Here is a 16343-nt window from a genome sequence, read left to right on the forward strand (position 1 = left end):
ACCATAAGCAATAAGGATGAAGAAGGAGGAGAAGGAGAGTCACAAAAACATCCAGAAACCCTAATGGATTCATTCACCACGTTTTTGGGGCCTTAGGGGGTTCTTATATGTTAGGCCATTAGGGTTTTCAACTAGGAAACCCTAATCTGACTGCTTAAGCCCTAAGCAGCCCATGGTCTCCTTTTAGAACATCCCTTGGACGAATTCCTCATGGTTTTCCCATAGAATTCGTCCAACCTATATTCCAAGGTGATCCATAACCCAAATACCATTATCTTATAATTACAATTCCAGACCCCTAAGTTTAATTAATCTCTTTTGACCAAAGAATTAATTATCAATTAATTCTTGACCAATATTAATGAAACAATATGATTTCTCCTTTAATATATTATTCTCATAATATATTAATAAATCATAATTAATCCCATCTCTCCATAATTCATCCTACAAGTTGATATGGTGAAGGCAACCCAAAAGGACCATGCTCATAATTGGGTCAAGTACATACCAAAATAGTTATGGACTTAGACACTAATCCAACAACAATCAACAAATAAGTTTAGCATATTCAATGATTTAAGCACAAACATGCATATAAACATAAACTTGATCTCCATTCAAGAAATACAAGTGATAAAAATTGAGCAAATAAGTTTAAAAAAATCCATTTCAGCAAAGACTTTAACATATTCAGCAAAGATTTATGATTTCAGCATGTAAGATTTATGATTTCAGCATATAAACTTGCATATAAGTTTATGATTTCAGCATATAAGTATATGATTTTAGCAAAGATTTTGATTTTACCAAACATTCTGAAAGACTCTAACTTTCGTATTTCTGAAAGACCCAAATTTTCATACTTTACAATATTATTACTCCAAAACATGCTACTTGCATATTCATAAAAGCAATACTTTACATTGATAAAGAGGTTACAAACGACTGGATACAAACCGACTATTACAAAGTGTTATATATTACATGACTACCCAGGATATTGTAATTTATACAAACATAAACTGAAGTACAAAAGTACTATTACAAACTATTCTAAATCTTCCAACAGTATACGATCATACTAATTACTTATCTCCTGCAATTGTTAAATATTGATAGGGTAAGCGGTGACGCTTAGTGATTTCAATAATAGATACAATATAACGTTATGCCATATATATACTTAAATATAGCAGAAGCAAAGAGAAACAAGGAACAACAAAGGCATATGTGAATCATGTGTTAAGCTTTCCATATCAATCAATGACTTCATTCAAAGGTATACAATCAATGAGACATAACAATTTCCATACTTGATATACATCAATAAAGCTTCGACCCAAATGGCACAGAAGACATAAGATTTCTGATTAACATCTTGGTAGATTTCAGGCTTATAGCCCTGTCTAACCATTTGTCAATGCCATAGAATAGAAGTCATTCTCATACGGAGACATGCTCTACATGGCCAGAGGCTACATTGCAGTACCAATGTGAATCTAAGTCATTTCACTGATCACATGGTCAAAGGTATAACTTTTGCTACAAAAATAGCGAATAAAAATATAACGGGAAAATAACTCGGAATAATAACACTGAAAAGCACATAGCACATATAAAACATAACATACAATTGTTCCTATATATTGAACTCACCTTGAATTAACCGGGGGTCAAAATAGTAATTTGGGCAGCACTTCGGCTTTAAATATGACTTTCTATGTTGAAAACCGGGGGCTTAATTGAAAACCGGGCTCTACGAAGGTAAGGCTTCAAAACCGAAAAGATAAATTTTTCGGGCTTCACAGGCACTTCGGGATGTATTCCGGGCTTTAAAAATGATACCGGGGCTTCGGGGGATATGGAAATAGTCAAAATATGGAAAAAGGGGTCAAAATTGTCAATTTTCTAAGATTACCCGGGAAGGCTCGCAGCCTTCCTTTTATAGGGCCGAGATTCGGATGATGTGCTGGCATAAGGGACACGCGGAAACAGGATGCGAAGGCAGATGGCGCAGCAGCGAGGTTCGGACGCAGCAGCTGGCTCGGCTCGGACGTGGCTTCGTATGCGAAGGGCAAGTGGCAACCATATGCGAGGCGTCTTAGGAGGCGTCTTAGACGTTGCCTAGGACGTCAAAAGGCGCGTCGGATGCATACCAGACCGAAGCTCGGCCCAATCGGAAGGCGACGGGTGCGCGACACGCAGCTACTGTTCATGCAAGGTGACATGGCTCTTCCGGATAAGGCTTATCCATGAGAGATTCCTCGGAAAATGAGCCCTAATCTTCTAAAATTCATAACTTTCGCATACGAGCTCCGTTTTTGACGTTCTTTATATGAACGCGTAGGTAAAATTATTATCTACAACTTTCATTTATACTTCATTGGCTAATTTTGAATTTATTTTTAATATTATTATTTTTAACAGACCGGGACAGGAAAATCCGTTAAAAATTCATAACTTCTTCATCCGACATCCGTTTTCGTCAGACTTTTTACCGTTGTACTACTATTGACGAGATCTTCAATTCTTGTTTAGGTTGTGCCGGCTAAAAATCACTCGATCTAAAATTCGAGTTTTTAGCTGTCTACTGCTATTCCGAAATTTAGAAAAATCATAATTTCCTCATACGAAGTCAGATTTTGACGTTCTTTTTATCGAACTTCTCGCTTTAATGAATACTACGAATTTCATTTAGATTACTAAGGCTAAAAAGTAGTTTATCAAAAACTCACTTTTTACGTCATTCGGCGTCGTGCCGGTTTTGTCACGGATCTTCGATTGATCATAACTTCTTCGTTATAACTCAGATTTCGACGAGGTTTTCGCCTACAAGTTTCTAACGAGATTATTTAGAACTTTCAATGATAAAATTTTACTTATTTCAATTTTTATATTTTCGCTAAGTTTCACTATTTGACTTTTAATTGGAATCTCATAAGACTTCTAATATTTTCTGAGTGATTATAAACATAGTTTTACTACATTACTAGTAAAAACTATTTGTTAGAACTCAACACACAATTTCACATAGTATTTCACAATTTTATTCGTTACAAAACACGATTTCAAAACATGTATGTTACAGGAAGCCCCAGGTGTCTTAGCCTTCAACACAAAGTAGAACTGCCTCAACCCAACCACAGTATGTCGACATATGTAACAGATAACAAAAACACAGAGCCAACAAATACAGATAATCTTACAGATCTACTAATCGATCATATACTATCATAGTACTATCCTATAACCAATATACATAATCTAGTGGGTCGGGATTGGTGCCTTCGATCCACGGGTACAGTGACGAAAACTTACCTTTCGGTCCGAACAAAAATTGAATAAATCTCTGCTCTGAAAACTGGCTCTACCCGACACCTATTATTCAAATTATTGCCTAACTTAAAACTAATATAAAATTACCCATAATACCCTTTGGTCAAAATTGGTCAAACTCAACAAACCAGTCGAGTCGACCCAACCTCGTACGCGGGGGCGTACTCAGATGTACGTGGGGCGTACTCGCTCTCTGACCAGAAATGGGGACTTAACCACGTATGCAGCTAAATGCTTTCCCAACTCATTAAGTGCTTAATACTTAAGCCTTTACGTCCAAATTATAGATCCAAGTCCTAAATGTTGTCCTTGACCATAAAGTTTCCAACTTTATGGTCTTGCATGGCCATTAATTGCTTAACACTAAAAACCCCAACACCTTAATCCATTAACACAATCATACTCATGCATGGGGAAGAACCAAGAGTCAAGATCCTATTTTTATTACTCTAGACATAGAAAAACGTCCACAAGGACAGATTATACGTTCTATAGCATGCCATGCACAAGAAAGTCATATTTTAGGGATAAAAGCTCATAATATCATCATACCAACAAGATCTATTAAGTTAATCATCACGGTGTGAACTTTATACCTACTGGAGATTGAGGATGATGCAACATTTCCAGATCCAAGCTTACTTCTAACTCCTAAGCTTCACCACCTTCTTCTTCTTCCTTTGAAATACACGAAAACACACTCTCGAGCTTCAAATGCAACAATGGGGCTAGGGTTTGCAAGGGGGAACGTTTCTAGTGATAGAGGCTGGAAATGGGACTTAAGGTTTAATATATAAGGTCCAAACCCTAAAGATTATGATTTATGTCCAGACGAAGTACGCCAAACGTTCTCAGAGTACGACCAACATACTCCCAAAACGCCGCCGTTTCACCTTAAGCTCCGTACGCTCATCATACCATCCAGATACGCCTCGAGTAAGGACCGAAGTGCAAAAATCACAATTTAAAGAGTTAGAAGGGAACTTACCAAGACTCGAGTGTAACACATCAATAAACCCTAGAAAGAGGCTATGAAAAACTACATTAACATAAAGATTAGTGCTAGACACCTCTTGATTATTATATCAAATAATCACATCAAATCCTCTTGAAGTTCCTTGAAAAGCAAGCACCAAAATGATGATGCCTCTAATGACCCACACCCTAAACCAGAAACCCTATAATGAGGATGATAAAGGAGATATAAGGAAAATTTCATTCCTATGCCTTTAGGTAATGTGGTGAACGAAAATTGCAAGCAAAGGGGTCCTATTTATAGTTTAGTTAACTTGCAGGCAAAACAAGATTTGAATTAATTAAATAATAGATTTAATCATAATTCAAATATTTTCCTTTTATACAACCAAGAGGCTTCCGGAAATGCTAAGGAACTCCAAAAAATCATCCATGATATGAATGCTTCTAGAAATGACTTTTTGTTCAACTATTGAATAATTAAAATTCATCCCTTGCACCGTCAATTAATTCAAATTAATCCCGAATTAATTACATATTAACTCTGATTAATAATTAATCAAGACTAATTGATTTCTTATTAATTTTTTAACCATATAAATTAACAAATCAGTTATGTAACAATTGATCTTGTATTAATTTAAATCACATAATAAATTAACAAATCATCTGTCTATTACCAATTAATATATTAATCGCATAATATATTAACAAAACATTTTTCTATGATTTCCAATTAGTTTATCAATCATATAAAAATTTAATAAATCACACTCCTCTATCATAATATCATTTCTAGTTATTTCTGGGCAACCCAAAAAGGACTTTGCTTCTAATTATAAGAACATACCAATTTAGTTACTGACTTAGACACCTTAATCCAACAATGGCATCACAAGTTGGGACATATGAGCAAGAAGGGGTTGTTTGGTGGAGATGCATCTGGAAATGCTAAACATGGTGAAGTTTGTGTTCAAGAGATATAATGCAGGGTAAAGTTCAATATGATTCAACACTCAAGCACTAAGATCCTCAAGTGTGTTCACTCAGATCTATGGAGTCCCTCTCTTGTGAAGTCTCATGGTGGATGCCAGTACTTTGTGACTTTTATCAATGATTATTCAAGGAAGACCTAGGTGTACTTTCTGAATACAAAGGACGAAGATGAAGTTTTTGGGCGGTTAAAAGAGTGGAAGACGATGGATGAGAAATAGATCGGCAACCATATCAAGTCACTCAAAACGTAAAATAGGTTGGAGTTTTACAAGGCTTCGTTTGGTAACTTCTGCAAAACAAAAGGTACAGTGAGGCATCGCACTGTACAACTAACACCACAACAAAGCAGAGTGGCAGAACAGATGAACCAAACACTAGTGGAGCATGCTCAGTACATGCGAGTATCTGTTGATTTATTGGAGCAATTATAGGGGAAGCAGTTAACATTGCTTGTTAGTTGGTGAATAGATATCCATCAATTGTAATTGATTATACGACTCCTCGAGAGGTGTGGTCTGGGAAAGCGTTTGAGAATTCTAGTTTACGAATGTTTGGATGCCATGCTTATGCCCATGTGAATGATGGTAAATAGAGTCGAGGCCAATGAAGTACATATTTCTAGGATATGCATATGGAGGTAAAGGTCATCGTTTGTGGTGTATAAAAAAAAGGAAAGACTCCAAAATTCGTTTTTAGTAGAGATGTGACCTTTGAATCCGCTATATGGAACCAAATAGGAAGTGATACAAGTGTTGCAGGGAATGATCAGGTTGTTATCCAGAAGGTAGAGTTTGAAATAGAAACCCCACACAATTTTATGATAAATTAGGAACAACAGGGAGGCATGGAACAATATACACACGAGGAATCCCTTAAACAACCTAGGAAATAAGTGTATGGTGATGCTGATATCAGAAAAGACAACTTGATGATGCTCTTGGAGAATGAGTTTGTGATGAAGGATCTAGGAGCTAAAAGGAAGATAACAAAGATGGAGATTCAGAATGATTGAAGAGCATGATGGTTATACATTTCTCACTACATTGAGAAAGTCATGCGGTCGTTCTATCGTGATCAGTCCAAACGTGTTGGTACTTCTTTGGCGGTTCGAGACAATCAGGGGAAAACCCATTGAGAAGTGGTCAAGTGGATATTGCGATACTTGAAGGGAACGCTTGATGTTTGTCTGGTGTATGGTGCCAATGCATGACATACAAATTTGGTTGGATTGATAGATTTGGACCATGAAAGTGATATGGAGACAATAAAATCATTGGTGGTTGGTCTCATTCAAACTCTTCTTTTGAAGGTGGAGAAACCTATCGTGTTATATGATAAGTTATGCATTCAAAAGTTTGGTGCCAAGGAGAATCCGAAAGACATGGTGACAAGGTCGTTACCTAAAGAGAAGTTCAAGATTTGCTTGGACTTGGTTGATGTTTGCAGGAGGTAATCCCCTTTGAGGCTTGATGGTAGGAAGGGAGAGGAAGTTTTTGTTTAAGGTGGAGTTTAAAGGATGCTCAAGTCATGGTGGAGATTGTTAAATGTGACTTGAGCGTTTGAAGCATTCTCATTGAGCATTTGAGTTCAATGGAGCACTTGGGACTCATTTGGAGTAACTTGGAGCAACACGTAGTGCCATGTAAGAAGAAGTTACGCCATCATGATACAAGTTGCGCTAAGTGGAAGGGTGTTGCGCCGTTTATGATGAAGTTGTGCCAAAAGGAAGGGAGTTGTGCCACTCATGGGAGATCTTGCGCCAAATTGTTAGATGTTGCGCCAAGTGGAGATGTTGCACCAATTTTGGAAGGAGTTGCACCACATTGAAGGAAGTTGCATCACATTGGGAACATGTTGAGCAAGCAATCTTCATGCAAGATGCACTATCTTGGTGTAGGGTGCGCTTTGATGAACCACATGTGCTATGAAGTCCTATATAATGCTTAGAAGTTGGTGATGCTCAAGAAGTCCACCATGTTGGGCCAATAATATTGTTGTTGTTATTATTATTTTATTATTATTATTATTTATAATTATTTTACTTTCTTTTTAGCTATTTGAATAGTAAGGAGGTGTTTGGTTAAGCTTATTTAAGGAGCTTATCAACTTATTAGCGGTTCCACACCGTTATAAGTTAAAAAATTATATGGATAAAAATAATTTATTGCAGTGAGAAACCACTGATAAACCATTTTTTATAAGTCACCTTACTCTAACTTGATATCTAATAAGTTTTTTTTTTGTTAAACACCTTTAGCCAGCCTAAAATTAAAAGTATAAAGATCATAATACAAATTATATTACATTTATTTATTATATTATAAAAAAATGACTATTGAATTTATTATATTACATAAATCAAGTAAAAACTTGTATTTTGGTTAATAAACAAGTCATTATCCCTTTAATGCATGAGAACTAAAAAGGAATACAAATGCTTTATGATTAAAAATAAATCCATTCAATGAAAACAAAATAAAAAATCTCGTGATCATAAATAAAAAAAATCCACTTTACCGATAATAATAAATAATAATAAAGATCAAATATAGAATAATAATATGAGAGATTTTCAATAAAGTAGATATTTACACTTTTATGAAGTGAATGGAAAATTTTACATTGCTTTTTTGCTATCTAATTATTGTCTTATTTTTGTGTTTCAATCTTTATAAAATATATCACATTTTATAAATACTTTTTTATTAACATGATTATATTATATTTTAACTAATCAGTTAAATTTTGATACTGACATGTTATGTTTGTAGGGTATTTATTTATTTTTATTTATTATTATTATTTTTTAATTTTTTAACTTGAAATTTAATATGTTTTTGATTCTATTTATGTTTCAAAAAGTATTTGACCATCAACCTAAATAAGAGAAGGAAGCGTAGTTGAACAAATCTTTTCCTATTTCATCCCCATCCCCCTCTCCCCTCTCATACCAAACAAAAAGAAACAAATTATTTCTATGAACTACTAAAAATGTCCTCTATAAATAATAAACATAAAATATATGTTCTGATGATTACAGATAAAATTGGATTAAAATTTTATTATAATAATATATATGCTCACATCAAACTTTTTGAGATGCGTTTTGACATATTCATATATGATGATTAGATTTTTTCATAGCTAAAACATAAAAAAAACATTTTGATTTTTGTCAACTTGTCATTATATTACATAATAATAATGAAACATTTTAATCCACATAAACAATTTCAAATAATAATCATTATACCTTTGTTATATATTCTAAATTAAAACCTGATTGCTTAACCAATGTGAAATAACTATAAAATATCGTTACTACTTGTTTAGATTATTCAGTAAAAGAGGTTGCATCTTTTTAAGAAAACAAGATAACTAAAAAAATGTTACATAATTTTGAAGTATAATAAAAATAATATACCCAACAAATAAAAACAAGCAATGTAAAACCAAGTAGTAAATAATGAAAATTTGACAAAATGAAAGTAAGCGTTAAAATATGGAGTGTTTTATACAGTCAATGCATTAGAAGACAGACACAAGAAACCAAGTGGGATGAAAAAAAGGAAAGAATCGAGCGACAAGAACATAAGTTGGGTGAATTAATGTTAAATAATATCTGACACACCCTTAAATCTTAAATCTTAATTGCAAATCATCATCATTAGTTTACGTTACCTTTTACTTTTCCACATAACATTTAACATTTGTTTTATAACCAATCTCTCTTTGTTCCTTGCGTGGCGTGGGTGTGGGCCTGTGCATATTTCATCAGCATCAAGGAAAAAAAATAAAAACTTGCTTCACTTCCCGCCCTTCCCGCTTCTTCTTGAATCTCATTCTCATCTACTATCTTCTAGTCTTCTACTGTTACCACAAAAACAAAAAAGAATACAATAAAAAACAACAACACTACTCTGCACTCTGCAGTCACTCCAAGACTCACGAGGCTGGAGCCGACGACACTGGATTCAGGTTGAAGAAGAAGATGGGTGATGAGAAAGATCAAGACAAAGAAAGTGCTGTTGTTGTAATGGATACTCCGGAAAGAACCCAGATCGCTACTCCACTTTCTAAATTCGAGGTGAATTGGGTTTTCGTGTGCGCGATTTGGTTCTTCGCTTCTGTTACTGGGAAAGTTTTGTGTTTATGGTTTGTTTTAGTGAACCGATGCGGCGATTTCGCTATCTTAGTAGGGTTTGGCTTTGGATGTTCATGGGTTTCTCCGATTTCTTCAATTTTGCGTCTTTTTCATAGCATTGATCTTAGATCAAGTTTGATTATTGATTTCTTGTTGTTCGGCGGCATTTCGCCCTTTTTTGGTGAAGTCAATTCGATGAATTTGGTTTTTATTTTTTGTTTAATGTATGTTCTTTTATGGGGTAACCAATTACCCTTTCGATTTGATATACTCGTGGGTTTAATTTCTGCCTCCCTTGCCCTAATTAATTCCGTAGGGTTTTATGGCAGATTGACCAACCCTTCTACGGATCTTTTTCTTCTTCTTCTTCTTGAGAATTAGGGTTTGTTTGTAAATTTCAATCCGAATTTAAAGTAAGATATGATTTTGGTCTCAATTATTCTTTATGATGTATTTGGAAATTTTCCTCTCTAGATCTATAGAGATATATGCAGTTTTCTACCAATTCTTTGCTCAATTTGTTATTTTTATTTTCTCTAGGTTTAAAAATCCCAGAATTGGTCGGTTCGGGTTTTACTAGGAGATGTTTGGAACTGATAGATGTTAAATTACTTAGTTATCCTTCATGTTACGCACCTGATTTTATCAATTACATCAATGATCTTTGATTTGTTGTTCTTTTGGATGTCTAATTGAAGGGTTTTCTTGTCTTTTTGCAGGATTCCCCAGTCTTCAATTATATCAATAGTCTTTCACCTATCAAGCCCGTTAAATCTGTGCATTTCACACAGACATTTAGCGCTTTAAGTTTTGCATCCCTTCCATCTGTTTTCACTTCGCCTCATGTCAGTTCCCTCAAAGATTCTCGATTCCTAAGAAGGTAATGGGATTGAAGAATGTGGATATAAAGTAAATGCTAATTCCATTTGATAGGGTATGGCATGATGGAATTGGAAAAGGAATGGAATGGCTAATTCCATTGTAATGAATAAAAAGCTGTTTGTTTTGTCAGATAAATTGGAATGAACCATTCCTTCATCATTCCATTCCATCCAACTAAACAAAACCCCACTAGACTTTTTTTTTTGTCACTTACAATCTTGACTTTTCAGGCACCAGTTTTCCGATCCATCAAAACCGGAACTTACATCCGAAGATGCAAAGAAATCCGATACCAACGAAGGGAATCCAAACGTGACTCAGAACTCACTAAATCCACAAACGGAATTCAATTCCGATTCCGTTTCTGAAACTTCTGTTGTGCCATCAAACAGGCCCTCAAATCTTGAATCAAGAAAATTAAGCTATGAAGCAGTTAGCCCCGACACAATAAACACATCAAAAATGGATAATCCATCATCATCATCAATTGTCCCATTTGTCAATAATCACTCTGCAAATGATCCAATAAGAATAGAATCAGATATTGAAGGGATTGACTCACTCCATAATAAAGTATCCGCATGTGATTGGGACAGTTTGATATCCGATGCTTCAGAGTTGCTTAATTTTGATTCACCTAGTGATACTATCCCCTATAAGGGCCCCACTCAAACCACTTTAGACCAAAAACCCGAAGCTAAGAATGATAATCCTTCAGAAAAGCATGAAGGTGCTAGTACATCTTTAAACAATTTTGAGGTCGGTGAGCTGGCAGATGATATGGAGGATAACGAGGTGAGAATTTAAAGAAGAGTAATAAAAGTTTGATTTAACTTTGAAAATGCATTTTTAATGTCTCTAATTGTCTATATAAATCAATAGGTTGGATCAAATTTATATCGTGGCATGAGAAGGCGTTGTCTAGTTTTTGAGATGATGGGGTCTCGAAGAAAGCACTTAGAAGACATCTCAAATGTAACTGATTCCAATGAAACCGGTCTTCCAAATGACAACTCTTTAATTCCAATGAGGACCGGAAACGGAAACGGAAATGGGAATGGAAATGAATCATCTAGATGTATTCTGCCTGGAATTGGATTGCATCTAAATGCTCTTGCTTCAACTTTAGTGGATCAAAAAGTTGTTAAGCATGAAAGCTCGGGATCCGGTGGACAACTTATAATTGCACCACCTTCTGCCGCCTACAATTCCACTCCTTCCGGTCAAGAATTGATAACATCAATGGGTGATGCATCTGGTTTGGAGAATGATCAGAGTGGAGTTCCGGTTACAGAAGATGTTTCTAAAGCACTTGGATTTGTAGTTAATGAAGAGTTAAGTCAGAGTAGTCCAAGAAAGAAGAGGCAAGTTATCACTTTCATTTCTTTATTTATTGATTGCCACATTGCATCTTTGTTTGACATTTTTTGTTAAATTTACAGGCGTAGAATGGAACATGCAGGAGAAACAGAGGCTTGCAAGCGTTGTAACTGTAAGAAATCAAAGTGCTTGAAGCTGTAAGTTCTTTAAATCCCTTTATTATTGATTGGTTTAAAAGTTACAGATTAATAGTTAGGTTGCTAATCGATAAAATTTATTTTCAGTTACTGTGAATGCTTTGCTGCTGGGGTTTACTGTGTGGAGCCATGTTCATGTCAAGAATGTTTCAACAAACCGATACATGAAGATACAGTTCTTCAAACTCGCAAGCAGATTGAATCCCGCAACCCTCTTGCATTTGCTCCCAAAGTTATTAAAACCTCTGATTCCATGCAAGAGGTTCGTTGGAATTGGATTCACACATTTTCTTTTTTTTATATATATTACAAGTATCTATCAATATGAATGATGGGTTGTTTTTCTTGCAGGATGAATCTAGCAACACTCCAGCTTCAGCTCGACATAAACGAGGATGCAATTGCAAAAAATCAGGTTGCTTGAAGAAATACTGTGAATGCTTTCAGGTTCTTCTTCCTCTTGCCCTACTTCGCTTGCTTGTGTTTGTTTGTTACATGGACATTTTGTCTATTGACATTAGTCAAAGTCAAAGGCAATATTCTAATTTAGGGTATATGTGGTTCTTTTGTGAAGGGTGGTGTTGGATGCTCCATCAACTGCAGATGTGAAGGCTGTAAGAATACATTTGGTCGGAAGGATGGTAAGTATTTGTATTTGTATTTCTTTCTTTCTCTATCAAGCTGTTTTTTTTTTTCTGCATCAAGTCAAAAAAGAAACAACTGTTATTAAGTCCATTAATTGAGATGTTTTGGTTTATAGGTTCGGAAATGGATCCAGAAATGAATGTTGTTGATGAGTGTGAAGGGAATGGAACCGATGGAAGGTTTCAGAAGATGGCAATACACCATGAAGTCGAGCCAATTTCTGCTACTCCACCAACACCTTCACGTTTTGGCAGGTAATAATAACTAATTCCATTCCTTCATCATTCATTCCATTCCACTTCCACCCGAAAGATGTCTAATTACATATATGATATATAAAAGCAGGCAATCTATTTCTATGATAAGCTCTTCAAAGGGCAAACCACCCCGATCTTTTCTGGCCATTGGATCATCAGCATCATCTAGCCAAAGATTTGGAAAGCTGAATCCATTCAAAGTTGGAATGAAGACAGCAGCAGATAATAAGCAATTGCAGACAGTTGGAGAAGATAAGATACCTCAAATACTTGAAGAAAATGGTTCCCCAATTAGTGGTGTCAAATCTTGTTCACCAAACAGCAAAAGGGTGTCTCCACCACACTCAGGACTTGGACAAAGAAGCAGCAGGAAATTGATATTGCAATCCATTCCTTCATTTCCATGTCTCACTCCCAACTCTAAGCATTGATTGATGATATGCTGCAAATCAATCAACCACTTTCGATGCCTTTAGTTGTTACTGTGTAGTTTTTCTTTTCTTTTTTCTTTTTATATTTTTTTAATTTTTAATTTTGATGTCGTCGTTGTAAGGTTGCTTATTATTAAGATTAAGGTTACTACAACTCTGCTTGTAAAATAATAATATGATGATGTTCTTAGCTCGTGTTTGCTTATCATAAAAACATAAATTATGGTCAATGATTTGATTGATTATCATGATAACAACTGAACATGTCATATATCATCAGAAACAATGAAACATTAGTTGACATGTACACAACTAACTAACAAACATAGTTAGTTCTAACTTCTAATGAAGAATGATACGAGTTAAGAACACAAACATACTTGAATTCTGTCATGTGGGAGCTAAATGATTGCCACCAGAAAACATACACAACTGCTTCATGCATCGAGATACTCTCATCATCATGAGTTTGAAGAACTCCATTGTTGATAGAAAAGGCCTTGTGTTCTCAAAGATAAAGCTTTGTGTATACTCGAGGATCCATGTGTTTTGATCTAAATGCCATAATGATGTACTCCATTTTCCTTGTTCCCATGAAGTATTTGCTTTTCGAATCGAATGACTCGACTCCCCATTTGACCACTACATATATTCATAGGATTAGATGGAAGAAATAGCAACATATTTTATTCATTTGTTTATGAGAGCATTGTACTTTCATTTTTTTTACCTCATACATTTTACTTTGAAAAATCTTCCTAATTATGGCAATGTCATTTTCACTCTTTTAATAAGAAAAAATGGAAGTATATTGCCATAAACGAGTAGATTTTTCAACACAAACTTTGAAGCAAATTCAGTTGAAAGCAATCCAGAAGTTTGCAAAGGCCATAATTATAACAATGTCATCCAACTACAAAACGCAAAATAGTTTTCACTCTTATAATGGTATAAGGGGAAAAAAATGAAAGTGTTTTAAGGAAAAAAAATCTAAAAGTACAATGGTATAAGGGGAAAAAAATGAAAGTGTGATCCTACAATATACAAAATCACAAATAAATGAAAAAGACGATGCTGTAAATCAAAACTAGCTTACCTCTGTAACTGTTCCTGATAAGATAGTGAATGATCTTGAAGCAAATTCAGTTGAAAGCAATCCAGAAGTTTGCAAAGGCCATCCCCATATGCTCACTTCTTCCATCCAGGATTTGTGGAGTTGACAACGAGATCTCAAGATCAAACCATCCTAAACACATAAACACATTTCCTTAATCACAAATGTTCTACTTTCACACACAAACACAAAGAACATTGCATACATATGATATAATAGAGCACCTGAACTATTTCCCAATTGGGATATGCAGAGCTAGCTTCTGAGACACCATCTCCCATAAAGCTTTGTAGTTCATTATTCAAAAACACTAAACGTTCTTTCACATCTTGAAGTCCGGATGATTTCTCACTCAGGTTTCTGACTATTTCTGGGGAAAATTTGGTTTTCATGACTCTAGAAGTTAAAAAAGAAAACCCCAGTTTCCCTATTACAATCAAGCAAAGAATCAGAACCCATTTCATCATCTTTAAGACATATCCAAGTTTTGTCTTTTTACTGTTCATTTTCTGCCGGAAACTTTTCCTGATAGCTGGACTGAGGGGTGTAGATACCATGGGACGAGAAGTCTCGGATATAGGAGTGGAGAGGGTTGAAGGATTGCTGAAAAGTGGGGTTTGAGGAGGAGATGGTTTTGAAGAGGAGAGCTTAGTGAGCGTGCTTCTATGGGCGCTCATCAAATCAAGGGTCGCATTGATGCTGGCGACACAGGTTTTGCACTTGCAGTTGGCATCTCTCCGGCAACGGGTTAAGTAGAAGCTGTCGTCTTCCATGGGGGAAGACGATTTCACGGAGGAATTGGGTGTTTGCACAGTGGTTCCCATTAGCATTTGATAAACATTAGTTTCTGAGATCTGGTTTAAAACTTGGATCAGAATGGAGAGAGACAAAGAAAATGGTTTGAATTTTGAATTTCAACGGCCATATATAAAATATGAGTTAATACTTAACAAAATACCCATGTGGTTTCCTGTCTGATTTCATAAAACCTTGTCCTCAATAACTTCGAAGGTTTATCATTCTTAACTATATTAGTATTTCTTTTTTGTTATTTTTATTATTGTTCAAGGTAACAAATTTTGTTTAGGCTAACGAATAATTAAACATTTTCAAAATTAAATAGAAAAAAATTGTATGACTTTATCTACACAAAAGTAACAAAACGCTTTATAATCTTGAGTAATATGTCACGTGCATCACATCACATGTATAAAATCGTGACATGACAATTCATAACTAACGAAACTATAAATTAGCTTTAAACAAATTTTTATCTCTTAAGTGTTTTTTAACCGACTTAAATGTAGTTAATAATAATTGTAATTCCAATTTCAAGATAAAATGACCAATCTAGCTACTATAACTAATGGTTTGCTATAAAATAGCATAAAGTTTTCATTATCACTCAAAATAGTCACACATTTCCGGATAGGGCCACTACAAAATCCCGTATCCTAATAAATAAGTATCTTCATTGCCACGTAACATTCTCTATACAGCCCCCCCTCCCCCCCCTCCCCCCCCCCCCCCCCCCAATCAATTTTTACCGCTCATATCATGTAACTGAATTCCTGAAAATTGCCCTTAGATTCAATTTTCTTAGCAACTTCGGTTCAATCCGATATAAATGAGTGCTTGTTATACTCTATTCATGATTTAATAAGACAGATTGTCATATCTTATTTCTTGCATGTTTTTTTTTAAATGGAAATTCATTAAACCTTATTCAATTACGTATAAATCAATATAAATCCACATTTACTATCAATAGTTATCTATTCCAACTGATGACCACTATCTTATTTAACGTAATATATCTAAAGTTTAAAATCCATAATATATTGCAATCAGGTTAACATCTTTTAACCGTTCCTTATTTTCCTGTAATCCTGGTTTATCAAACAGAAAAAGACCCTTTTACCCATGTCCATTTTAAAACAACTTCTAGTTTTTAAGATATGAACCATAATATCTAAATTGCAGGCTCACTTAGGTTACACATGATTGTTCTGTAGGAAATAATAATGTAATTACATGCTTTTA

The 16343-nt window shown here is 34.9% G+C and overlaps 2 protein-coding genes across 2 annotated transcripts; one reads left to right on the forward strand and one right to left on the reverse strand.

The window, feature by feature from the left end:
* The first annotated feature begins 9118 nt into the window (after nucleotides 1-9118).
* Nucleotides 9119-13379, forward strand: LOC145053817 (protein tesmin/TSO1-like CXC 2). Its single transcript, XM_079001922.1, has 10 exons — nucleotides 9119-9397; nucleotides 10174-10334; nucleotides 10567-11131; nucleotides 11219-11700; nucleotides 11779-11853; nucleotides 11941-12115; nucleotides 12205-12300; nucleotides 12428-12494; nucleotides 12614-12752; nucleotides 12844-13379. The coding sequence occupies exons 1-10, from the start codon at nucleotides 9302-9304 to the stop codon at nucleotides 13184-13186; spliced, it is 2199 nt and encodes a 732-aa protein (XP_078858048.1). The 5' UTR covers nucleotides 9119-9301; the 3' UTR covers nucleotides 13187-13379.
* Nucleotides 13017-15214, reverse strand: LOC145053818 (C-8 sterol isomerase). Its single transcript, XM_079001923.1, has 3 exons — nucleotides 14525-15214; nucleotides 14283-14432; nucleotides 13017-13828 (listed from the first exon to the last, which is right to left on the reverse strand). The coding sequence occupies exons 1-3, from the start codon at nucleotides 15128-15130 to the stop codon at nucleotides 13577-13579; spliced, it is 1008 nt and encodes a 335-aa protein (XP_078858049.1). The 5' UTR covers nucleotides 15131-15214; the 3' UTR covers nucleotides 13017-13576.
* Between the last annotated feature and the right edge of the window lie 1129 nt (nucleotides 15215-16343).

The sequence above is a fragment of the Lactuca serriola genome, chromosome 5 (genome assembly GCF_051521515.1).
Source record: "Lactuca serriola cultivar US96UC23 chromosome 5, Lser_US96UC23_V15, whole genome shotgun sequence".
Taxonomy (NCBI): Eukaryota; Viridiplantae; Streptophyta; class Magnoliopsida; order Asterales; family Asteraceae; genus Lactuca; species Lactuca serriola.

Excerpts from the sequence above, each read along its gene's own strand:
- LOC145053817 (XM_079001922.1), top strand. The coding sequence starts at position 9,302 with ATGGGTGATGAGAAAGATCAAGACAAAGAAAGTGCTGTTGTTGTAATG. Across the intron at positions 11,701-11,778 it reads AGTAGTCCAAGAAAGAAGAG|GCGTAGAATGGAACATGCAG; the intron begins GCAAGTTATCAC and ends TTAAATTTACAG. Across the intron at positions 12,753-12,843 it reads ACACCTTCACGTTTTGGCAG|GCAATCTATTTCTATGATAA; the intron begins GTAATAATAACT and ends ATATAAAAGCAG.
- LOC145053818 (XM_079001923.1), bottom strand. The coding sequence starts at position 15,130 with ATGCTAATGGGAACCACTGTGCAAACACCCAATTCCTCCGTGAAATCG. Across the intron at positions 14,433-14,524 it reads CCAATTGGGAAATAGTTCAG|GATGGTTTGATCTTGAGATC; the intron begins GTGCTCTATTAT and ends TTATGTGTTTAG. Across the intron at positions 13,829-14,282 it reads TATCAGGAACAGTTACAGAG|TGGTCAAATGGGGAGTCGAG; the intron begins GTAAGCTAGTTT and ends GAATATATGTAG.